This window comes from Sparus aurata, chromosome 6, assembly GCF_900880675.1.
Source record: "Sparus aurata chromosome 6, fSpaAur1.1, whole genome shotgun sequence".
Classification (NCBI taxonomy): domain Eukaryota; kingdom Metazoa; phylum Chordata; class Actinopteri; order Spariformes; family Sparidae; genus Sparus; species Sparus aurata.
Window position 1 is genome coordinate 12,104,870 of NC_044192.1, and position 25,751 is coordinate 12,130,620.

General features: G+C 41.4%; 1 protein-coding gene across 1 annotated transcript in view; it reads right to left on the bottom strand.

Annotated features, from left to right (window-relative positions):
* The window catches only part of tafa3a (TAFA chemokine like family member 3a), a 110,991-nt gene that overhangs the window by 28,717 nt on the left and 56,523 nt on the right, over positions 1 to 25,751 (bottom strand). The window contains exon 2 of the mRNA XM_030418629.1: positions 19,170 to 19,282. Within this exon, the coding sequence (XP_030274489.1) occupies positions 19,170 to 19,281 (112 nt within the window). The 5' untranslated portion in view covers position 19,282. The remainder of the gene's footprint in view (positions 1 to 19,169; positions 19,283 to 25,751) is intronic.

Sequence of the window (25,751 nt, forward strand, 5' to 3'; positions counted from 1 at the left end):
ATGATCATTGGTCAAGATAAGATTTTAACTCTCCTAGACTGTAGAGATATGGCAAAAGGAGCAAAAACACTATCGTCCCTACAGATCAGAAAACCATAACATGGCTCCTCTTTGAAGGCAATTATAAACATCCTTTTTTCTCCAAGTCTAAAGTGTTTTTGGAGATCTGTAAGAAAAGTTTTATAGCATATTACATTACTTCTTCCTGTTAGGGCACAAAGACCAACATACAAGCCAATCATAACCCAAACAGCAAACAAGAAGCGTTTGAGATCATTACTAACATAAAATGTGAGTTCTGCTTGCTCATCAGTTCTTTCCTCTCCTCTCTTTTATCTTTTACTTACAGAGGACGATTCTTTAGACAGAAAGGACATAGAAACAGATGAGTGGGCTCTCACATTTCCCAAGTGTATGCTTTAGTGGTTTAGATGAAGTCCATGTCAGTACCATTCATCTGGCTGCCAAGACGTTAGAGCCCACCACTGACTGATCAATTGGAGTCCCTCAAGGAATCATACAGCCTTATAAGTGAAAAGGCTACTGAAGTTATTAAACCCAGGGACAGCGGCGGCAGAGAGGCAGAGAAAAGACTTATACACAGGCTCAAAGCCTTTTCTGCCGCGAAACTGTTGTCCTGACACGGTTACTCATTCTCGAGACAGCGCTGAAAATGTAATAAGGGATGTTCAGACACGCCATCAGAGAACTATTACGGCCTGTTTCTCATTTCATCTCATATCATTTTCTGCCACATTTAGCTGACAACACCGTATGTGCATTTTTCATCATCTCATCTTAACATTGCATGAAGACAAAGAGCAATGCAAGAAACCTTGTGATCGTCTTCCATGAAAACAATGTGCCGCGTGTATCCAATGACTGTATATAACTACACGTATTGTTACTATGCATTTAGATTCGGAGACATTCTTTAAATATTGCTGATTAAAGTTAGCAAAACTTAAAGTTATTTGATTTTATGAACCACTACCAGAAGAAGTATCTTGCTTCGACTCATATGTTGTTTACAGAGAATGTTAAGTTTTGGTATAAAGTTTTATTTATTTTGTACTTCTTGTTTGGTTTTACCAGCAGAAGCTGCAAAACGTCTGTACTCTGTCTTATCTTGACTTATTACTGATTCATGAATAATGTGAAGAGGGAAAAATAATCCAAATAAATCTGATATCATCATTCGTATGCAACCTGGCAAAGAAGGTCTTTTAGTCATTCTGTGCCACTGGGAATATATTTTCAGCAATCAGGTCTGAAGACGGGGAAAAAAATGATTAAAATTCTTACCAATTTGACTGTGCAAGGAAAAAGTGAAATTTTCTTAGTCTGAGGGAGTTTTTTTGGCAAATGCAATCATCTGCATTCGGACTATTTCCTCTCACAACACTAGTTAATTGCATAAAAATGAATCTTACATGAGGACTACAGTAGCCTACATTTGCCATTAGCACAAACTGCATCTCGCACTATTTTTCTGCCTTTTCAGAATAAACACTTTGGTTGAAGGTCGTGGAAGGCTGAGAGAAAACATTTATGACAGAAGTTGACGGCGCTCATTGCCAACTCTTCCCTCTACAAATTTTGTTTATACTAAAATGCCTTTGCCAAATATGTTTTGGAGGATATCTAAATGCTTTTCCGATGCAGGAAGTCAGCCAGGCTAAAAGGGAGCAGGTCTGGTCGAAACACCGGGCACATAAAGCACATAAAGGATTTTGACACCGGAGACTGGAGTCTGAGTCTTGCATCATCTTAAAAGGGCTGAAACGCCTGTGGAGTTTTTGACCATTAGCAGTGTGAAGGAGCAGTGTTTTGATGAGCGGGTGCCGGTTTTGTTTTAATTTCATTTGTTTGGAGTGGCCCGAGGATATCCAGGCAACACATGATGAGGGAAAAAAGCAAAATACAGGCAAAGAATGTTTTTTTTTAACAATTCCAGGGGTGTCTCCAAATCCACAACACAAAAGTTTCACCACTGACAGCTACTGTTAGATTTAGACTTTCATGCCCTGACGACTGTCAATAACATTTTCAAATTCTTCTTTAAAAGATAGGAGGCTTTTAAATCAATAGCTTGATTTCACTTTGGTTTCTTTTTGCAGGTTAGGGTTAAAGTTCAAATAATTCTCATCAAAAAGTTCAACAAAAAATACCTTCAACAATTAACAACAAAGCACAGCAAAGGATAGATATTTGCTTTGTTACAAAGCTGGGGTCTCAAGCCTGTAAAAAGTTACCCTTTTCTCAACTAAATAAATCAAGGGTCTTTGGCAATGCTATCAATTTAGTTTAGTTCAGTTTTTCATCTACAAATGAACCCTCTCCCTAATCAATGAACAAACTCCAAAACAATCTCCATTAATCTCTGAAAAGATCATAGTTTTGTTTCAAATGAGTGCATTACTTCAGTATATGGGCAGCTGTGGCTCAGGAGTAGAGCTAGCATCTTGACATCGGAATGTCGCTGGTTCGATTCCCCTGGTCTGCATGTCGAAGTGTCCTTGGGCAAGATACTGAACGCCAAACAGCTTCTGATGTGCTGGTCGGCACATCACCTTGCATGGCAGCTACTGCCATCAGTGTATGAATGTTTGTGCTGTAAGCTGCTTTGGACAAAAGCACCTGCTAAATGCCCTAAATGTAAGTATGTTATGTATGTTCCACTCGTACTGTATCTCAAACAGTACGAATGTATCTCAAAGCTATAATATGTAACCCTTGGGAGAAAGATAGTTGATTGATGAGTCTTATTCACAGGATGTCAACTACTGACACTCCACTGACCTGTTCCAACCTAAAGAGCGTGCAGAGTCGACCTATATGCCCGTTTTTCTGATGAATACTCATAACACTTAATAAAACAGTATTCATCGGACACTTTCATTTCAGTTGGCTGGCCTGGAGGGTGTACATGGTGAGCAAAACTGAAAGATAACTGTGTTTACCTCAAAAACTCCACAAGATAGCTTTAGAGTTAAAGATCATGGTTTTGTTTAAATATTAAAAAAAAAAAAAAACTCAGCGTGTTCCATCCCACGTCGCCAGCTTCAATATTTAACCAAGATCACAATCTTTCTTCAACCTTCACCAAGTGCTTTACACAGTCAATAATACAAAAAAACATCAATCTGAATACAAATTAGCCGTATATGAACAGAAGTTTCTCCAGAGATGTGGTTGCTATGGTAAATGCTACAGCTCACTGTGTAACCATGGGGGAGCCTCGGGAACACAGAGCATCTCTAACATTCTCTGATTTAAGCTCTGTGTTCCTTCATTTAATTTATTTTGAGTGAATCGCAATTGACTTCGCTTTGTTTCATACTTTTGATGCATTGTTTACTGTAGCCTTGGCATAACATTAAAGTATGCCTGGAAGTGTATTTTCTTTAAGAGTGTGCGCTCTATGTCTGGTTTCGCCATGACTACTTTGGTCTCCACAGAGGCAGACAAAAGAGAGACTGGAGAGCCTCTCCTCCTGTCTCTGGTCTCTCATCTGACATGCACACATGCTGGTTAACTGTCAAGCAGATGTCATGTCTTCTCTAAACGGCTGCCATCTCTGCTCTCCAACCGGATTCCCACTTTTTTTCATCTCGAGCAGATTCCACTGATGCCTTTCAGAGCGGAGTGACAGGCACAGTGTCATGGAACATGGAGGATTGTTCGACTAAAATGGGACGAGGGGTCCCCGGTTAAACTGTACATCTCTGCAACAATGACGGAACCACAACGATCTGAGCCGCAGACGGATCCGTCTTCATTAGATGGACGAGACGACGGACCGCGTTGAAAGTGGAGCAACAAGCGCAGTCTGAAAAAGGTTTGCTTTGAATTACTCAAAGCTGAGCTTGAGAGATTATTCTCCTCTAAATCAGACTGTCATGTAATTACATTAACAATGCTGCTAAATGAGAGGTATATTTAGCCAGTTTCTCTAAATCAAACCTCGCCCTGGAAAACAATATTATCTTGTTAGTGCTGAGGCAGCCACCGGCACTGATCCCCTGTTGAATTGCAGGCCGCCTGAGGACACTATTAAAGGAGCATCTGACCTGTCCACCCCCTGACAGCTCAATATAAATGTTCCTCTTTTTAATAGACCATCTTGCTGAAAAATATGTCGACAAACCTTTTTTAAAAAAAAAGCCATTTCAGGAGAACTCCAATGGTTCCACCCATTACATTTTATGCTCCAGTCCATTCACATAAAGTTGATGCTCAGCCTCGGTTGCTGTTTTTATGGTCCGATGTGGACACTCGGCGCTGCACTTCATTCCTGGGGAGATGTGAGCCAGAAGGCGAAAAGTCATGGAGCGCAGCCGGAAGATGGAGGGAAGCAATTGATAGAGTGCATTTTAGAAGCTTATATTTCACTTTATTCAGTCAGTATTCAGCCTTTAGTGAATAACTATGAGGCCATAGCGCTGCATTACTTTAAAATAAAAAAGGAAACTACCCAAGGCTGAACGGCTGACGACTTCCCTCCCAACATCGCCTGACTACAGATGAGCGCTCATAAATGTCTGTTAGAATTTATATTATCAAACGGCACGGAGGAGAGGTTTCAGGGGACAGTTGTTAAGGCAAATGTGTTGTATTTACGATTGGGGGGCTACAAATCTGTAATAGTAAGTACAGAGAATTAGCGTTTAGAGGGGACATTAAACTTTCCCGACATGTTCACAGACATCTCTGACTAATACTATGTGCCAATTTAGAGACAGAGGACAAGCTGTTGGAAAGCCTTCAACGGTCTTAATGACAAGAGAGCTACAACAAGCATCCCTCGGAGGGAAAAAGAAAAGCCACGGGACGAATTTCAATTCATCATGATGAACACGCTACATGTCTGAAAGCAAGCTGTTATATTGTTCTCTTGCCCAGAATTGTTTTTCAGGTTTGCCCCCGTCAGGCAGCTGTTTTTCCCCAACCTTTCCCATAGCGCGTTGGGGGGACGCAAACAGGTAATCGTAATCTTGTCATGAATTCAGTGAGTATGGCATTTTTTCACAAATAATTGTGGTATCAGCAGGTCCTGTTTGCAATGTATGAATGAATGTACAGACTGCTATCAATGGAGCCCTTTGAGACTCAAAACTTAAAAAATGGGATAAATCTTTGGCAAGTTCTGGATTTTTTTGTTTGAATTGTGAGGGGACATTCAATCACGATGGACCTCAGCGATAATGACATCCTCGGAGAGTGCAAGTCAAACTGAATATATCTTAGTATTACTACTTTTGTGTCCCTTTCAGATTGCACAGTATCTTTGCCTCTTACTTACATCCGACTTCGCTGTCAATATGTTTTGGTTTGAAATGCGCTCTATGGATTAATTGACACGACTACCATAGGGCATTTCTGAGTGACCCTGATTTGGATACTGCTATTCACACTTAAGCCTTTTCATGTTCAAAAGGTTGATTCATAATTAATTAACCAGTGCATTTCACCTTTTATTACTCTGTGACTCGCAGCATACCAAAAAGAGGTTTTTCTTGCTTTTTTTTCTGCCTTTTATTTATGATTCTCTGGCCTGAACTCACCATAAACTCAGCAGGTAGCCGTTGCTCTTTTGAAGTCTGTATCCCAGCACACCGCATGAACTGTCGAGACATCAGGTTGTTATTATCAAAAATGCTTGATAAGATAGGGGCAGCTCAGATCAGGTCTGTGAGTCAATAACGGTGGTTTGGACGGAATTTGTGCACAACTCAAACTTCCAGACGGTCTTCATCCAGCCATCGGCACAGACCCATTTACTCTGTGTCTCTTTACATGAGACTGGTGTATGCTGGATTTTGCTGCACTAGTTTAGGACGCCCTATTGTAGCAAAGTTGACAGTGCATATGAAAATATATGTTCAGGTTGCACTGCTGGATGTAAGTGCGCCCCTTGTTTGATCTTTGCCTATCTTTGTTTCTGTCCTCATTCTGAAGGGTTCTGCGCTAACACGTCTCAGACTTCTCTAAGTATGGCTGCACCTGTCTGCCTCTGTTTCCATCATGTCTCCGACGTCCCTGCCTGCTTCTCCGATGCTATTAAAACTGCTGTGATACACTCTATAGAGTGCGCTTGAGAAAACACCATTTTGTGGAGCACTTAGCGTAACAGAATTCAGCTTAAGCCTTGACATGTACAATTCTTACAGCCTACTTACAGGATCATCCAATATGTGTGAACTCAATATACTCTCTGAATGTAGACATCAGAGAAGTGTAATCTGCGACTCCATGCTGGTTTACATGGTACTACTGCTTAAATGAAAAAAATTTGGGAGGGTGAAGAGAATTATTGAAGAAACCTGTCATATCAATATGTAAGTTATTTCCTGTGCACATTTTTGTCTTTGGGCATACGTTTAAATCACCTGCTATGTTCTATCTTGCTTTACGGTGAACCTTCCCTCTCAATCATCACTTACAGAAGTATGCAGCAGTGTCTGTATCGGCAAAGACTGTCCTCCTATAAATCTTTTATTTTTCTTTGTATTTTTCTCTGTTTGGACGTTTCTGGGAGTCAACCAGCAAATAACATTGTCAGTTTGTGCGGACGGGACTATGAAAACGAAGCAACCAGGTTACGCTTCTGGTGTCCGTGTCTGTCCTCATCTCTCAGTCCGACATAGATGTATCAAGAGCTGCCACGTGTGTCTGTTTGACTGAGGGTGGGGCTGAGCTACACACATTCCGTACAAGCAGGGCAAAATGGCAAATGACTAACAGGTTGGAGGGTGGTGTGGAGAACATAACAGCTGTAAAAAATAACATTTTATTTATCTGATTCACTACTTTGTTCTCGCTAATATCACTCCCTCTCTTCATTCACTCTCTTGCTCGCACAACGACTGCTGCTCTCTCTGGAGGAGGAGCCAACTTTGAGTGGAGCATTCACAAACAGCAACAGACATATCCTCTATAGTTAACTAACAAAATAAAACGTATCAACACATTATACTATAGCACATTTAAGAGGGTTATGTTTGCTCAACAGAAAATGCGACCTCGGTACAGTAATATAGGACTCTTACATGTTGAAAATAGCAGAATGAAGAAGTTATCCTTTCTTGCTAATTACTTGACAACCTTTGATAGAAAATGTAGCTACTGTATCATATTGAGATGTTGGCTTGCAGGGGGACAGTGAGGGAAGGGTGCACAGCTATTAATCTGATACAATCATTTAATTTTCAATTCTCTTTAATCACCGTTTTTTTTACTTTTACCATTTTGAACCAACCCAAATAACAAGCATAATCTTCGGTAATGTGCGTTACTGCAAACCACAGATATGATCAAACTTTGCATTTCTTCCTCTTGCACCTCCTTCGGTTCAATTTTCTACTTTGTGTTGTGACAACATTGTGCTAATGCTCTGATTTAGGCATGGTAAGTGTTAGGATGACATATTTTTTTGGCTTAAAACACATACACGACTGGAGATGTCCTGAGGTCTCATTAAAAACAACCTGTTTTCATTGCCAGAAACAGAGCTGGAAATGTCCCAACCTACCGTCGTTGCCAGAAACACGTCTGGAGACTGTTCTTAGGTCATTACAAATATCCAAAGGTGTCATTCTTACACATGTCGAAATGCAAAAAGGTCCAGTGGTTTCCTGATGTGAAAGCCAGGTCACAAACATATGAATGTGATATGACACTTCTTATGAAAATGTCAGTATAGTAAGTGGTGGCCATCACTTAATCCTGGCAGATGGACTGTTACACAAATTATCTGAGTGAGATGTATAGTGCATTTGACATGTGAGTGATATTGATGAAGTCTGACAAGAGCCAACAAGAACACAGAAATAGTCTTCCAAGTCCTCTAAGAGGTCATACGCTGCAAACATCAGTATGTCAATGTTCAAGAAAAGCAAAAATTACTCTTTTGATCAATCAAATTGCATTCAGATTAAGCACTAGGTCTTTAAAAAATAAATTTTTGTGCTACACATACAGCACTTAAGGTCGAGTAAAGAGGGTGCAAAGCTGAACATTCATGAGGATGAGAACATTTTGTGTGCATATGAATTGGAGAATGACCTTTTCTCTGGTCTCTATTGATCTCTATATTTATGTCGATTTCACTGTGAGCTCACTGATTTAAATAATCTGTCTATACACCATTTAAGTCCGTCAAATGATTAGCGATCTTGATTCCACTGACAGCAATATGAGCTGATTATTCATAGCATAAAAAAAAAAATTTAAAAACTCATCTGAGTTATTTGTTTACAGCTTTCCCTCATCCCTTTAATAACAGCAGGATGTGTTTGAAACAGTATGTTTTTGGAAGCTGAGCGACGGCACTATTCCTTTTTATGACACATAAATTGTACCAAGCCACTAATTCCAAAGTTAATGGGAATTAGTGGCATGCATCAAACAGCCTCTCATATAACACAGTCTGTAAAGCAGTGAATCACCATCACTAACAAATCCATCACCTCAAAAAAATTCTTCCACAAATTAAAATTTCAACACGGAGCACAGAAAGACTGACGAGGCATGCATCCGTGGCCAATTTGAAAGGGGACTGTACCTCCTCGTGTTAAGCTTTAACCAAGCATGGGCCATTAACAGCAGTACAATTGACTAACTTTAAACGAGGTTGCTCTAATTGCTGGGTAAGGGCAGGCTTTTAGTTTGTAAGACCCAATTACAGCCCTGCTGTTAGCACTTCTCCACTAATTGCATTCATCAGCTTAAATCGTTATCACCAGGCTTTTCCCTTCGATTCCTATCAAAATCCCAAAAAATCAAAATTTCTGTGAGTTTCAGAATAGCTTGAGGTAACTCATAATGTGGAGAGGGATAATGGGTTTACATTTGAGCTGTAATTAGAGAGGGAACGGCGATAGAAGACTGTCGGCGGATCTGATTCTGACACAGTATGGCTCCTATCAGCCACAATGAGACACAGAGACAGACTTTGCTCTGAGCTGTTGTCCCGGTCAGCTTTTTGCTTGAATACACAGATCAGATCTGACCCGACCTTACCACAGGCAGACTACAGATACAGAGATCGAGAACTTTGCGTTAGCAAATTATCTGAGCACAGTAACAGATCCTAAATTAAGAAAAGCCTTGACTATGTACAGACTCAGTGAACACAGCCTGGCTGTAGAGAAGGGTCGGCACAGACAGAGCTGGCTGCCAGAGGAGGAGAGACTCTGCTCCCACTGTGACCGACAAGAGGTCGAGTCAGAACTGCACTTCCTCACCTCGTGCCCCAAATACCAGGCTCTGAGAAATCAACACTTTCCCAAAATAATACAAATACACCCTGAATTTGAACACACAACAAACATGGAGAAACTCCCATATTTACTTGGGGAAATACCCAAATGTGAGAACATTGCAGCCAAATTCATCATCTCATGTCACGACCTGAGGACAGCCAGTGGAACCTGAGAAACTACTCAGAATTTACTTCTTTGTATTTGTTTTTAATTGTTTCACTCTTACTTATTCATTTATGTATTTACTTATTTTTCGTATCAACATAAATGCACACACACGCACACACACACACACACACACTTACACTCACCAACACACACACACACACACACACACACGAACACCACCACACACGCACACGCACACACACACACACACACACACACACTTACACTCACCCACACACACACTTACACTCACCCACACACACACACACGCACACACAGACACACACACAGACTTCCACAGTCTTTGTGCCTGCCATAGACTGAGAGACAGGAAGTGACAATCATTTTTTTTTTTTTTTTTTTTTTTTTGTTTATTTGCTTGTTTGTTTGTTGTTTTCTTATTTTTGTTATTACAGTCCTGATGTGACTATGACTGAGTCAAATCAGAAGTTATACATATTATACATACAGTATAACTCATTTATTGTAAATATTGTTCTCCTTTATTGTTATTATTATTTTGAATTCTAAATGCTTGCTTTGGCAATATGTACTGTGTTACCTCATGCCAATAAAGCTCTTTGAATTGAATTGATCGAGCAAGATTTGGGCTACGAGTTGCATTTTGGCAATCATTTCTATAACACCGTATTCACAGACAGTATCAAACGAAAGATTACACATAATGGCGGGTACACACTACAGGATTTTTCAAACCTTCACAGATTAGGAGACCACACACTTGATGATAACAAAAGACAGATCGCACAAGATCTCTCTCTGCTGATCTTATAGTGTGTGGTGTTCTCCGTAGTGCACACCACACACTAACCGATTCTTCAGCAGAGTATCAGGTTCTTCACGCTAAATATTACAAATCTCACGTGGTCAAACGTGACTTCAGTGTAAACAAACATGGCGGACGAACTGAAAAAACAAAAACAAAAACAAATCGGCTATGGAAAAAGTCATGGAGACGGCGAGAGTGTGGGCTGTATGCGTTACAGCGCGAGTTGGAGGTGAGTAAAAATTGTCAGAAGTATTACAGATAGCTTCGAGAGCAGCGCTGTGCGCTCTGGCCCCCGGTACTGCGGGTAACCATGGCAACAGGTAAACAAAGGCTGACGGAGAAACACAGCTGACTCAGCTCGCGTCTTGATTGGCTGTTGGTCCGGTACACGTGACATCACACGCTGTGCGTGATCGGCTCCGCTCGGAACACCCCACACACTACAGGATTTCTAGTCGCAAATATTAAACATGTTCATTATTTACGATCTCTCCTTCCGACGCCTTCCGAGAGGATCCGACCGGACAAAATCACTCTTAACACACCCCACACCACAGGAAAATCTGACACGATGTCCTTTGCACACATCAGATAATCGGGCCTTTGCTGGCTTTGATCGTAAGGGGGAAATCGGGACAAAAATCGGCCCGATTATCCTGTAGTGTGTACCCCCCTTAAGCCATACAGTTATCCGAATGATCTTAAACTGTGATTTCCATTTTTGGGCCTATTTTTCTTTGGGAGGAAAATAAACACGTATTCAAAATGTTCAACAAGTCAGAGAAGTCGAAATATGTAACTCAAAATAATGGATAAATGGCAAACTTCTCCCACTTGAATGCAAACTTGAGCCTAAGGAATTGTTGTTGTTTTTTTTAAATAAATAAAACCAGCTGAATACACATTGTTCATGTGGTGAATAACGATGACATTTCTCAATGAATCAATACTAAATAGGTACAATGATGAATGAACACCGATTACCTCAAAATTACTAAGTAGAATAATCATTTTAAGCATTTAAAGCTTTTTGTACAACTTGTACAATTTAAATTTAATGGGCTACTTTACGTGGTAATTCCGAGGTCATCAGGTTTGTGAAAATTTAAACTAACATCAACTTTTAAATGTACAGTATAGGGACTGACAAGGATGTGGACTTTTCTACTAACCGGAACTGGTTCGCATGCAGTTTGTGCACCTAATTTTGAACCTTTTGACGCCTTTTGATCACAAAATAAAAGTTGGTTCCCAGTGTAAGTATAAATCGACAAGTTGTAATAGCTTACACGGTGCTAGTGGAAACACTGAAGGAAAGAAGTGTGACATTCCAGAATGACATTCCACTGACTCTTGCAGCTACTGTATGTGCACAATATAGAACAGTGTAATTTGACTTTATGTACATGGGGAAAAAAGTATAATGATGAAGTTGGCCTGTAAACGCCGATGTTTACAACACAAAGTTGGGAACTGATTGTACCAATTTCCTCTGTTCTCTGTTTCACATAACTTCAGCTCTCCCCGGGGTTCGTCCTAAACCAATCTTATCCTCTCACTGCTTGTGTTCCTGTGTTCCCCAAATCTCACCAATTCACTTGGTGATTGTAGCATTATCACTGTCACACCCTCCCCTCCCTTCTGTGTTTCCTCTCTTCCTCTTCCCTCTTAGGTGCTTCCGATCAGGTGATTAGACCTTGCACCGTACTTGAGGCAGGCTGGAGGAGAAGGAGCTCATTCTTCCGCAGTCCTGACTGTTTTAGGCAGTTTCTGTCTTCATCCTCAGTTGGTGTTTTGTTTTTACTTTTGAGAATGGGGGGTCTGGGAGTAATGTTTTCACAGCTTTGTTTGTTAGTTTAGTCTATGTATTTTTTTCTTAGGGAAGTTCTGGCCCAGTCTTTGTTCATTTTGGCTTCTGCAAACTACTTCTTGTGTACTGCATCCTCTTTATATGTTACCAGTCAGAGCCAACGATATTATTTAACAATTAATATACCTGATGTAGTGAGTTAAGATGCAATGATTTAATATTTCAAAGCTCTGATAAGATTTGTTAGAACCTAAACATGATTTTCCTGAACCTCCACACCATTGACGACATGTTTGGCTCTTTTTCCATGCTTCGTTATAAATCATGAGCACGACAACATGGTGCTGCCATTCCTTCTCCTTCTTCTTCTCCTTCTCTCTGTTTACTAGCGGATCACAAAAACAACTTTAATGGTACATACAGTCGCAGTGTGAAGATGCCGCCTTTGTTATGCCGATAAACCAATTTGGCTTTGTATTATCGGCTGTATTTATCAACTATAAAGTCCTCACAGCCGATAGTGTGTCTGCTTGATATACAGTACTTCTAAAAAAATGATGATCAAAGAATAAAAAAAAAAGGACTTCCTCAAAAACTCGCAGCAGAGATATATAAAGATATAAAAACACTTTTCTAATCTTTTTATCGCCGCGACATTACACTCGTAAAAAAAAAGAACAAGCTCTGCGGTGAACTCTGATTTCCGCTCAGCATGAGAATAAAACTATTGACATTCTCTCAGCACATAGACTCTCCCCCTGCTCCCCTCCGCTGGCTCCACAGCCACACACACAGAGGATACAACCAAGGCCACACGCAGCCACTCATGGCTCATCTATACAGCTGCCATTCAGATGCGTATAGCAGAGGACGTTTGATGGTTTTCTAATCTCGGTAGCTGCCACCGGGAGATGGGGCGAGCTGACCCCTGTCATCCCCACAGTGCATCTCAAACAGCCCCGCATCTCCATCTCAATCTCCCTCTAGTCGCTATCTCCGTCCACCATTGTGTCGTCCACCTGCTCTCCAAATGTCAGGATGAATGCTGCGCAGCCGCATCCCCGCACGTCCCCAGGGTGGGGGTGACCTGCTCTGCCGCCGCTTGATATAATGTCACGCTGCCCCTGGGCAAGGGTTCCACGCTGACCTGCTGTGTGGAGCGTGCAGCGGGTTGATGTATGCGACGACACAACAACAGAAATTGAGATACAGTACATATACTGCATTACGGGAGTCCTTACAGGCCAGTAAACTAGAGGAACCCATGTACTGAAGCTTCTGATGAGAAATGACGATGGAGACTGTGCAGGGTCCAACATCAAAATGGTTCCTTTCTGAACTCTTCTTGCCTTTTTTTGCAAGCACTTTTCTATCATTTAATACAGATCAAAATTCATTTTCAATGAAAAATCTAATATAAAAAATGTAAGATAATATTTATTTAATTGAAAGTATAGTTTGAAAGTATCCAGCTAGTTACAATAAAATTAAGTCCATGTCAGGAACACCTGGACTGTGTGAAACAGTGTAACAAACCAAATGATTCATCGCTATCACTTTGTGTTTGGGATGAATAAATATGGTGTTAACGCAGATCGGACAGAGAACTGACCGAACTAGACTCGTAACCTGCAGTATTTAGTTTAGATAGATGTGATGTATTCGCTTTTATTTTATTTTTTGACTTATCGTGTTAACTTTTACAACCTTTTGTCAGGTCTGTTTTAAGGCCAGTGAACAAAGAGAAAAGAAACGAAGAGACAACCAGGCAGTGTAAAATAATAACTTTACTTTTTAAATTATCTAGCAATTTTCTGATTAATATTTATTTACAGGGACATTCTGAACAAAAAAAAAAAAAAAAAAAAAGAGAAAAAGAAATTAATTGCTCAAAGCACAATAACTAAATCAACCCCAGAGCCTTTCAAAGGTGGCCTGTCACAAATTATATTATTTTGAATTTCTAAAATAATCAAAAAAAAACAAAACTTAGTACTCTTCTGCTGCCTGGTTCTCATCAAAACCCATCGAGCATGAAGAGCTCTCTGCACGGCCTTTTCTCCTCCAGGCGAGCACAGAGAAACAATCCTAATTTGTCCCGTAAGCATATTTTGAGTTACAAATTTTATACACGTGACACAACCTACATCTTCCTTTTCCAGATGAATAAATAAATAAATAAGCTGACTGGGACAGTGGGGGGGGGGGAAAAAAAGTTGACATCAGGCAAAAGAATTATGTTGAAAGTCTATGTTGGATTCTGTCATTAATTTGGGCTCGGGAGAATCAGTTTGTTCCTAATGTGAAACACTGAAAACAAGGAGGGGGGGAAAAAAAGTTAAAGCCAATTTGCATGGAATACCAAAAAAAAAAAAAATCCCCCGAAGCATTAAAATCAGCCTGAGAATGAGCCATTAGAGTGCGTCACAGTTTTTAGAAAGTCTCCACCATAAGCAAATATGGAAATATTCCACTGAATTCAAATGAGAGTGCACAGTTTCATCTTATTAATAAGGCAGCTCGGCCCCTTGTGTGTGTGTGAATATAGAACGGGACCTTGATTTAAACCCGGCGTAAACCTGAGCTCCCAAAGTCATTCTCATTCCAATTTGCGGAACTATCCACGAGCCATGTGGCTTAATGCCTCGTATTTAAAAATGTAACAGAGTTGATGACCTGTAAACGGCGCTGCTTAGAGCGTTTTCTTTTTTTTTCTTACTTTTTTTTGTGATCTCAAGAAGAAGGAGCTGCTGCCACGTTGCATCACCCAGCCTCGGTGGGAAATGTGTTTTTCACGCCTGCTTTCCTCTGCGCCACATTCGCAGCGTTTGCCCCTCGCGGACACTGACCAACAAACCACAGAGAGCTAGATTACTGTTTTTTAAAAGAGGCAGAATGAGTTACTGCTTTAAAAAAAAAAAAAAAAAGTATCCAAGTACCTAAAGAGCTGAGTAATGAGGCTGCCCATTTGACCCGGTCGCATCATCAGTCTAAATACTATCGACAGCCCCAAAACAAATTGTACAGCCGCGAGGTACTTGTTACCACACTCGCTCTCTCTCTCTCTCTCTCTCCAGACCACTGTGCTCTCTCGCCCTTCCTCTTCCTCCTCTCCACTCTTTCATGACTAGCTAATGAATGCAGATGGCGCTCTGGGGGATGCAGTGGTCTTATTACAGGGGCGATGCGTGCGCGCTGTGAGCTCAGCATGCTCCAGTCAGGCGGCGGTGAAAGGTTCAATTGCTTTGGCGAAAGCCCCCACCTCAATAAACAGAGGGGCTAAGGAGGTTTGTTTATTGGGCCTACCTTGACTTGACCTCCGTAGCTCAGGGACAGGCTGCGTGATTACCAAAGTGTCAGCGCAGCTCCGGGGAGAACGAGGACCGGGCTACTCGCGGTGGCCCCTTTCTTTCCCCCTCTACTCTTTCTCTTTTGTAATAAATCACAGGAATAAGTGCACAGACCACAAGAGCGGCGGACAAATGCAAAACCAAAGAGACAGAGATGTAAGCTCCAAGATTAAGTGGTTTATCCAACATGTTTGCAGTCAAAGCAGGGGGATTTACGACTCCACTGTCAGTCCACAACCATCAAATACGTTCAGAAAATATTGAATGTATTGATTCGACTATCACACAGGAAGGTGACGTGTGGTTTCTCATTAGTGATGCTGAGTGAGGAAAAAATGGACTCATATCAAAGACTTATGTACTTTACTTTAATTTTGAGGTTTTTGTACTTTATTTTCCTGACATCTTTTTACTTGCTACATTTTAACACAAATATCTGTACTTTCTGCTTGTGATGTTCGTTGCAAAGCATTTGAGGGGAATCATTGATTATTTCTATGTTGTGTCACTGATGATTTCAGCTGATCAGTGCGATAAAATGACATGAAAGACGCAACAAGACGGAAACAGACAAGGTTGTAGACTGGAATGGGAGCAAAGCCGTGTGAGTGTCTCGTATCTCGTATCTGCAGTGACCCTGCATCCCTCTGCCTGGATTTTCTAATTTTCTCAGTTTGCTGCTGTGCTCTGGATTTGACGCCGTGTCTTTCTGGGGCATTTCCGAACAGCGAATCCTACGTATTTGACCTTTACGATTAATAGATGGTAGAAACGCCTTCTGGGGGATACTTTGAGTACATTTCAGAGCATGTACTTTATTACCTTAAGAAGATGAATCAGTATTTCTACTTTTATCAGTTTCTTTTTTTAAAAAAAAGAAAAACAACTATCTGTACTTCCACTTGATAAAAGAAAGTGTGTACCTCGGTTATTTTCTGCCACCTTACACCTCCACTCCACTACCTTTTGAAAACACATACTATACTTTTTAGTCCACTACATTTATTGTAAATCTTTAGCAACTTGTTGCTCTGCAGATCGCAGGCTGTACTTTTAAAATCTATTTATTCATCAACAACTGCAGAGGTGTCACTTTGTGTTGAAAAGTGGTGGGGACACAAGGGCTCACATGAAGAAAAATAATCTCTGAAGGATTTTTTAAAATGTGTGATTGCTGGCAAAAAAAAGAAATTGCAGAATGGCACATCAAAATTGCTATTTTAAGCCATTTTCCTAAAGCACTTTTTGAACTCGTCATGCTTTAAAAAAAGTGATAGGGATGGTAATTTCACATGCCCCCCTGCTTCCCCAGTGTGAATGATAGCTGAACAAAAAAGAACAAAGCAAAGATTCCAATAATCAGAAGAAAAAAAAAGTTGAAATCAGAAAAAAATATTTGAACATCTTTTCTGGGGACTTCAAACAACAGTGGCCAAAAGTATGTGGACAGCTTATCATTACACATTATACACAGGTGTGATAGTTGAAGGCCTGAAGCTCAAACCATTCATATGCTGCGGTTAAAGCCTCCTCCGCTCCTCTTGAGAAGGATTTGGAGCCCGGCTGCAGGGATTTTCTCCCATTCAGCAACGACAGCATTAGTGTGGCTGGTCACTGATGTTGGGCGATAAGGCCCGGCTCACAGTCAGCACTCGAGTTCATCTCTAAAGGTGTTGACAGGGGTTGAGGTCCGCGCTCTGTGCCGACCAGATTCTTCAGCACTAAACTCAGAAAACCATTTCTTCATAGACCTCGCTGAGTGCAGGGGACGCTGTCGTGATGAAGCAGGAGAGAGCAATGTGAACACGGTTGTCCACTTACTTTGTAATATGTTTTACTTCATGTTTCTTGTTTGTATTAATGAGGAATAGGGTGACTGTCGCTGACAAATGCCTTTCCATTAATAAACTGTGCATAATAAACACACTGCATCCCAAATCTACTGTATATTGTGCAGCTGTGCAGCGTAACAGGGTTCTGACTGTTGTGTGTTCACATTGGAAAAGGGACAAGTTACATACTGTAAATCAGTATACACAAACACAGTGAGCAGTGCCTGCTCAAGCATGTGAGAGCTGACCAATCAGAGCAGACTGATTATTTCGGGAAGGGATCCTAAAGAGACAGGCGCTAAAATGGAGCATTCAAAATGAGGGTGCTGCAGCAATGGATGGTGCATGTTTTTTAAACATGAAAGAATTAAATGAAATGAAAATGTGCCTGATATGAGACCTTTAAATTCAGTGCTGCCCCCCTCTGGACAATTTAAAAAAGACACCAACATTACTAACATACTATAAACTCTTAAACATTCGACTGCCTTCCATGTCCTGCAGTCTTTCCACAGCTGATTCTGAGATGAAGCTATTAAATGGTCAAATCATTCAGCAGCTTGTGAAGTCACATCATTTCCCTCTACTGCCTCTAACTTGGTCTGAAACACGTTCGACCGAGGCACATGCTTGTTTCATATAACGAGCATCCTCTCCCCGTGCAGTCCATCCTGTCATGGCCCTGGATTTTGATGCCCTATCAAAGTCTTCTGCTGGTCATTGTTGTTGTTTTCAGCCAACGTGGAGCCGTTTCCCTCTAGCCATTGTGTGCTGTTTGTCCCCCAGTGGAATACGGCTCATTATATCAATGTGTAGTCACAGTTTCTACCGATACGCCCAGGGATCAGGCTATCTCTTCAGAAACGGAAATCTCTTTGAAAGGTCTTGTCCCCTGCCACACACACACACATACGCACACACACACACACACACACACACACACGAACACACACACGAACACACACACACTAACTGTACTGGTATTACTTTTTCCATCTTATGCTTCACTTGCATGACTGCTAAACTGCTGAATTCCCGTGTGCACAAAACCTACCAGTACATCTTTGCCTTGCTGGCGAGCAGAGTAACAAAGAGAGCTCATCTAATTATTTTGTTTTCTTTTTTTCAAAAGTCAGTGAGGTGAACTGTGGTCAGCGCATGCGGCCGACCCGGGGCTGTAAAGGACCGGTTGTGACACACTGTGCTTGCTGTACCAATTTATCCAGAATGCAATCAGTGAGAGAACTCAACTGTAATGCACCTGAATCAACCTACACGCCACGTGTAAGAATGTACTGATGCGTTGTGTGACTTGTGTATCATTTGCAATGATGCACCCTGTTATCTTTTATTGTGATGGGTTTTGTTGCTCATGCTATAATAAATGGCTGTAAAAACGTATAATTAGTTGTTTTAGGAGATTAAAATGCTTTTATCTACCCCAGCTTGTTTTTTAATGATTTAATGATTTAATTCTTGTGTTTACAACCCAGTCACCAGAGTAAATGTTGGCAATGCGCTTTTCTATAAACCACGGGAATTCCCTTATGTTGCAACTTTATCTGTCTTTAGGTTCAATTTTCTATTTTATGTTGTGACAAAGCTGCGCTTAGCTTTAGGGCACAAACCCCACTTGGTTAGGGACAGGAAAAGATCAAGGTCTGGCTTAAAATACCTGTTTTGGTTCGCACATGCTGCTGTCTTTCCTTCTGGAAATCAAAATTCAACCATTATTTTCCACAAAAACACATTAAAGACACTTTTCTGTAGGCAGACATTTCCTGGGCAATGGCCATTACAGGGAAAATGCGAATGAATAAAATTACACCCGTACTTTTCTTTAATCCTCAGCTTCTTCAGTGGAGCTGCTGATCAGCCTGCAGCAGCAGGCTTTGCTTGCTCTGGGCAAGATGCCCTGGAAAGACAACAATGAGGAAACATGCAGCTTTATACCTATGTGGCTTCTGTGTGACGATGCGCTGGTCAGTTGTCCCCAGAGAGACACCATACAGACGGTCAGCAGCAGCGCCCTTCTGCACATGCTCTGTAGGTCCCTCTCCCGCATTCTGGGGAAAAAAAAGAGAAGATAAAACATCCTCAGTGGTCAGCCATATTTACATCACAGGAACACTCAGATGTGCAAGCTGCCTCACTTAGGCTCGCGCCAACAAGCTCCCAAAGCTTTGGCTTGGCAGTCAGAGGTGGTCAATTAGAGTAACTCCTGAAATCACAAAGCTTGAATCTACAGAGCTTTAACTGGACGCCTCTGCTGTGTTGAGGATAAGCCTTCTGAGGGCCACAACAGGGCTCCAAATGTGGCTACATACTGCCAGGAAATTGAAAGCAACATTATGTAACATTTTTACAAATCATTTTGATGGTTCAGTGTCTTCTAACAGGGCGAGTGGTGTCTGTCACAGCCACTCTGCCACCCTTTTGCTTGTTTCTGCTCTGTGTTGCCTGGGGTCTGTATTTAGGACAGGGGTGATGTACTCAAAAACTGTGAGGGGGCGCCAAATCACACAAAATGCCAATTTCTACATAATGCTGCTTTAAACAAGTACGATACATATCAGCGACAGCCTTCCGTTGAGGTCTGGTCACATGCAATTCCGACAAATTGCTGGATTCACTTGCAGTGGTGAAGTAAATCTGCAGTAGTTGTTTTGTATTAAGTGGAAATTCCTCTTTTCTTTTGAAGAATAGCAAGTGCTGACCTTCGGGAACAGAGATCAGAGACTCCAATGGAGGAAGCTATCTTAAATTAGCTTCCTCCAATCCCAATGCAACAGAGCTGAAAATTTCTCAACACCTCATCACGGACAGTTTTCCCAGAGACTCTTTGTTCAGTAGGAAGATTTTACCATAAGAATTAAAGGCAATCATTCAATGTATCCACTTCAATTGGGGTGGGCACTGATTGTTAAAAGACATTTTACATTCTAAATACTACATACAGAATGTAATTTCGGCCATAAGGGGTCTCTCAAACAAAACTAAAGAAGTATAAGAAGAGTAGTCAGGATTTGTGAGATCATGGGAGCAGTTGTTACCGAAACAAACATCATAGTTGAAGAAATTCAATATCACACCAGCAGAAATGTTCACAGATTAGATAATGTTGTAACGTTACCATTGCTGGAGACATTGTGGGAAATGTAAGTACACAAATAAACAAATTATATACACTGGAGAAATGACACTTAAAAAATGCATAAATAAAATAACGAATACAAGGTGTGTCCTGCTTTTAATAAGTAAAATAAGTCTGTCAATGGAACAAGTGAAAAAGGTCCAAAAACAAGTCCCAATACCTCACTGAAAGGCTAAGTTCTAGGTAATTGTTTCTTAAATTCATAACTGAGGTATTTTTGACTAGAAATTAGAAAATTATACTTGGAAGACACTCAGAAATGTCTTTACTGTGTCTGTTTCTGTTATGGCGTGATAAGGTGCGCAATAATGTCACTAAACAAATGTTGTGAGGCATCCAAGCATCAAAAGCAAAATAATCCCCTCCGCTACAAACGTCTAGGGACAGAAAAATGTTTTGATTTCTCAGACTTTATTTACAAAAGTGGAATAAAAAAGTCCCCACAGCTCTGATGGAGCTCAGGATTCAGTTGGAGGTCAACCGCTGTACGTTACAAATGATTTGACTGTAGCCAAAACATGTAAATCAGTGTGTGCAGCTCAAGAGTCGGTAGTGTGGAGAGTACACGAGGTCAATTAGATCCGTTAGAACTTGACCGATCCTGTCGCTGTGTCAGGGATAATTAATAGTTATGAATAATTAATGAAGTATCAGTGCTATGTGCTCGGTGCCTCTCTCACTCTGAAGATGCACATATCGTTCCTGCTGCTGTGTAATGGCCAAGCGTGTTTGATAAACTCAGAATAAAGACGCCTAGAACAAACAAAACATCCGCTCAGGACCATGCTAATGATGGTGCAGTTCCATAATAATAACAAGTACTGTAGCATGGCTGTGTGGATAAAAGCCCAATGTTCAGACTCTTTCCTCTGAGCAGGGAAAGCCTATCTAATCTGGCGTACATAACTATATTTTTCACAAAGGAGTGGCTCTGTTGCATCCTCGTGTGTGATTTGTTTGAGCAGCGTGAGACGGAGCCTGAAAGCTGGCGCCTTGCGCCAAAAGTGTGAGAGTTGGCAACTCTGTATAAACACACAGCAATTTATAATACCAATTTAGATGTGGAGACAGCTAGAACAAATGCAGTCTGTTTACGCTCTCAGTCTCCTGCTCTCCTGCTCGCTGTCATCCTTCTACCTGGGAGGTGAGTAATGCTGTTTGTGTCGTCTGTGTTAATGTGCTCAGCTCAGTAATCTTTATGTACTTTCAGAGAGGCTGTTGTCCAGTAAAACTCTCCATCTCCATCTTTGAGGCCTGTGTTCGGCGGAACAAACAGTGCAATCAGTGGCTCGTCTTACTGCCAGCAGCACTGGCCCAGTCTCTCTTGAGAAAGCAGCCGCAAATCACAGCTTCGCTTTGAACTCTGTTCCAGTGCAGCCACTCAAATTAGTAAAATGCTTGGTTTCATGCAAAGAGATCAACTCTTGCTTATCTGGCAGAGGCTCGCGTATGAGGGGGATGTTTTTTTTCGTCGCGTCTGCCTTTGTACTGGCAGCCAGCGCTGGGTGAGATCTTCACGGGAGGCTCTAATTCTGTACAGTATCAGACAGCTGATGCAATCGGGATGTTACGCACAGACTGTCGACAAACATAGACACAGTGTCTGAAGCATCTTCAATAGATCTCTAAAGGGACTGTTCTATGCCCGTTACACTTGTTTCCATCTGGTCAGGTGTAGAAGCCAAATGATCCAGCTTTGGAGCCGGGGTGGACCTGATGTGAGGCAAACAAGGGGCAACCCAGAGAGCTGACAGTGATAGGCTGAAGCACCTGGCAATCAAAAGAAACTTGACTTGGGTGGGCCACTCAAGTGTATTCAAAAGAGAACATTTAAGCATGCCATCCAAGACTTATTAACTAGTGGACAATCTGTCCTCGTTCTACGCCTCCCGTCTACAGACAACTGCACATGCTCAGAGAAACAGAGAGAGAGAGAGAGAGGTTCTCTGGTATTACATCCCTCCTGCTAACACATTCATTGTGATGCGACCCTCTCCTATTTAATGAGGCCTTCTTATGCTGTTGCCAGACAGCAGTTAACAGAAAGGTGAGGCAAGCCACACTGTGTGTATAAAGGTGGTCAATCAAAACAAGACTAAGTAGGCACCCCTTTGAAGCAATTCTGGAAAAAGATTCCTTGATTTTTGAGTCTCATTCTCAGGTCTTCAAATACCGAAGCGTTTCCCTCCTGACCTCCCGCACGTGTTTCTGATTACGAACGTGATGGCAAACTCGTCTCCTGGCAATGTGAAAAGGAGTCAAGTCAGTACCTATTTTAAGTTTGTTAAGGTGTGTTTAAAAAAACTACGTTTCAAGACAAAAGGAGTCTTGACATTAAAGACACTTATGCAAACATCATATATTTTTTCCCCCATTGAGGTCACTACAAAAAATAGTGTTCACTGATGTTAAATGTACCCTTTTAGTGCACACACACACACACACACACACAGGGCTAACCATGCCAGTGGTTGAAGTGATATAAAGGAGATAGTAACTGTCTATGAAGTGTAGCGATGTGCGATGTGTGTGTTTGGTGAGAAACAACTATATTATTATATATTATATTATATTTGCAAAAAAAAAAAAAAAACATCACAATGAACCTTGAACTTAACTCTGACTGAACTCCATTCTTAAACAACTTCACTTTGGCTTCAACACTATTTTGCTCACTTGTGCCTTCAGGCGCTGAATATGTCTGACTTCTGCAGAACATTACGGACGCACACTGCAGCAACCAGGATAACTGAAGTGGTCCACTTGATCTTTTTTTTCCCTCTTCACTGGGGACTAACCAGTTCTATTAACTCCCACAGAGTCAGAAAACTAATTTTCACCTGTGCTCCCAGTAGTTTTTGTTCGACACCGACGCATGCTGCCCACAACACCAAAAACCACACGATGACCGGGCGTTTCAAACACACACACACGTACAGTCCTCGTAATGAGCTCAGCTGGTCCACCTCGCTTTCATCCTATTAACTTGAATTTCTAAAAAAATAAATGAGTATTGGGCCCACATTCAATCGCCCACATTTCATCTTCTGCTCACAATCTTATTTTTACTTATTTACAGTTATTGATAACAAGAAAAGGGAGAAAACTAATAAATCTGCTCCGACAGCTGAACTCCAGAAATAATTGGAAATTTGAACACGTGCTGTCATGCTTGTTAAAAATGAAATGTCTCGCAGTTAGTCTGTCACTGTTTGAGGATTTGGGGGCCGGGCAGCAGGTTTTATTCCAAACAAGATTTAAATCTACTCTAGCATCTAATATTACAATTTCCACCTCGTGTCTGGTAGTGTTCAGGTGGCCAGTTGGAGTTGGTTAACAGGAAAATTACTCCACCTGATGGATGTGGCAGTGAGACCAGGTGGCTCATCATAAAATGGCCTGATCAGGGTAAACCTATTTCGTGATAGGTGAAAGCAGATTTCTACATGCCGCAGGCACACATACACATTAGTGCCATGATCAGTTTCGGATGCAGTTTGGATGCGGTGTTAGTTTCATTAGGTTTTTTTACACATATCTTCGCCAAGCTGTGCACCTTCTGTATTTTTCATAAATAAACATTGTCGTTATTTTATGACACAGTTACACTCCGTCCAAATGTGCAGGTCTGAGGTCATGTTTGACGATTGCCTTTTACACGAGCAGGCATCCGACCACACAGAATTTGTGAGTCATCTTTTGAAATTGGAAGGAAGAGTAAGGAACCACTGACTTTATTGTGGCAACGTCCGTATGTCCACCACTTTGGTCCAGATGGAACTATCTAAACATACCGAATGGATTACAATGAATTTTTGCACAGACATTCATGGTACCCAGAGGATACATCCTACTGACTTTGGTGATACCCCGATTTTATATCTAGCATCGCTATGAGGCTGCCATTTGTTTTTCTTCGCAAAATGTCTGAAAATGTATTGGATGAGTCATAACAGGAAGAAATGCAAATCATTCCGGCGACCTTTAAACTCGATGTAAGACCGTTTTCTGCTTTTATTTATCATCACAAAGTCAATGTTGATTGCACAATGCAATGGATACAGAAAAATGAAACAATGGGCATTGAGACGAGTTCCTTATACACCTCACTTTCACTATACAATTTGATCTGCCCTCAGGGTCTAAACCTCCCGGGAAAAGGAAAGTTCACAGGCAAAGAGTCAAACAAAACGAGAACAATAAGAAGACTTACTGACAAAATAAAACCAATCCCAGTCATCAGTTGCAATCAGTTAATCAGCTTCCAATAAACAGCTGCTCAACAAATAGTAATAGTAGTTTATTAAAGACCCAGAACTACGGGCCTGGATGTGCGTATCGCCGTTCAGCTTGAAATAATAGAGACGTGAGTTTGGTCCACATTGCCCTGATCTCAAAGGACCGCTGTGACAGAGCCTGGAGCGCTGCTGTATTCTCCTAGTCTTGTTAAACTTTATCCACATTGTTAGATACTCTATCTTAAGTGCTACTGGCCAATTTTTTGTTGCATAGTAACCACAGGACCATCACACACTTTACACCCTCTCATGTCTTTCTGTTTCTGTTGCTTCTCGTCGTGACGCCCTGATCACGGCCTGACGGATAGACACAGCCGACACGTACATGTGCGCACACTCTCGCACAATCTCCCACACAACAAACTTCCCCCAGAGCGCCCATTGCCTCGTAGCGGCAGCGACTAAATGGGAGTAAGGAGACGGACGAGTGTGTTTACAGCCGATACGTGACACAGAGCGGACGAGCTCGAGGAGTTGGAGGGGCAAAAGAAACCCGGCGTTGCTGCTTATGCTCAGGCGTTTTTGTTTACCTCTTCTCTAAATATGACACATGGTTGGTTGAGTACCAGCAGTCATGCCTCGGGCCCCAGTCTTCCCTCAGTTACATGAAAAGCTATAACTCTGACAGAGAAAACATGGGGTCTGCTGGAACATAACGCTTCAGTACAGCTAAGTAAAATCCTGCTGTTACACTCATATCTTTGGCATATATGACACTTACAATGAAATCTATCTGTGCTGCTTTAAAAGCTCTTAAAATCATCTCATTTCACATTGTCTGTCTCATATTGTGCATATTCTGCATCAGCATGTTCTAGCTCTCTCATGTGTTGAAATGCGCATCATGTAACTTCTCCAAAATTCGGCCTGATATCGTTTGGTATCTTCAAAAAATTTGGGATGTCCACTTGAATTTAAAAATAAAGTTCTGAGGGTTTGAATAATGTTTGGCTCCACAGCGCTGGTTTGCAATGATTAAAACCACAGGCAACGCTGCTCCTTGTTAGAGTTTAATTGAGAAGGCTGAAGATCCAGGAGATCTACAGCCATGAAATATTAAATCTCAGATGATGCGCAGCAAAC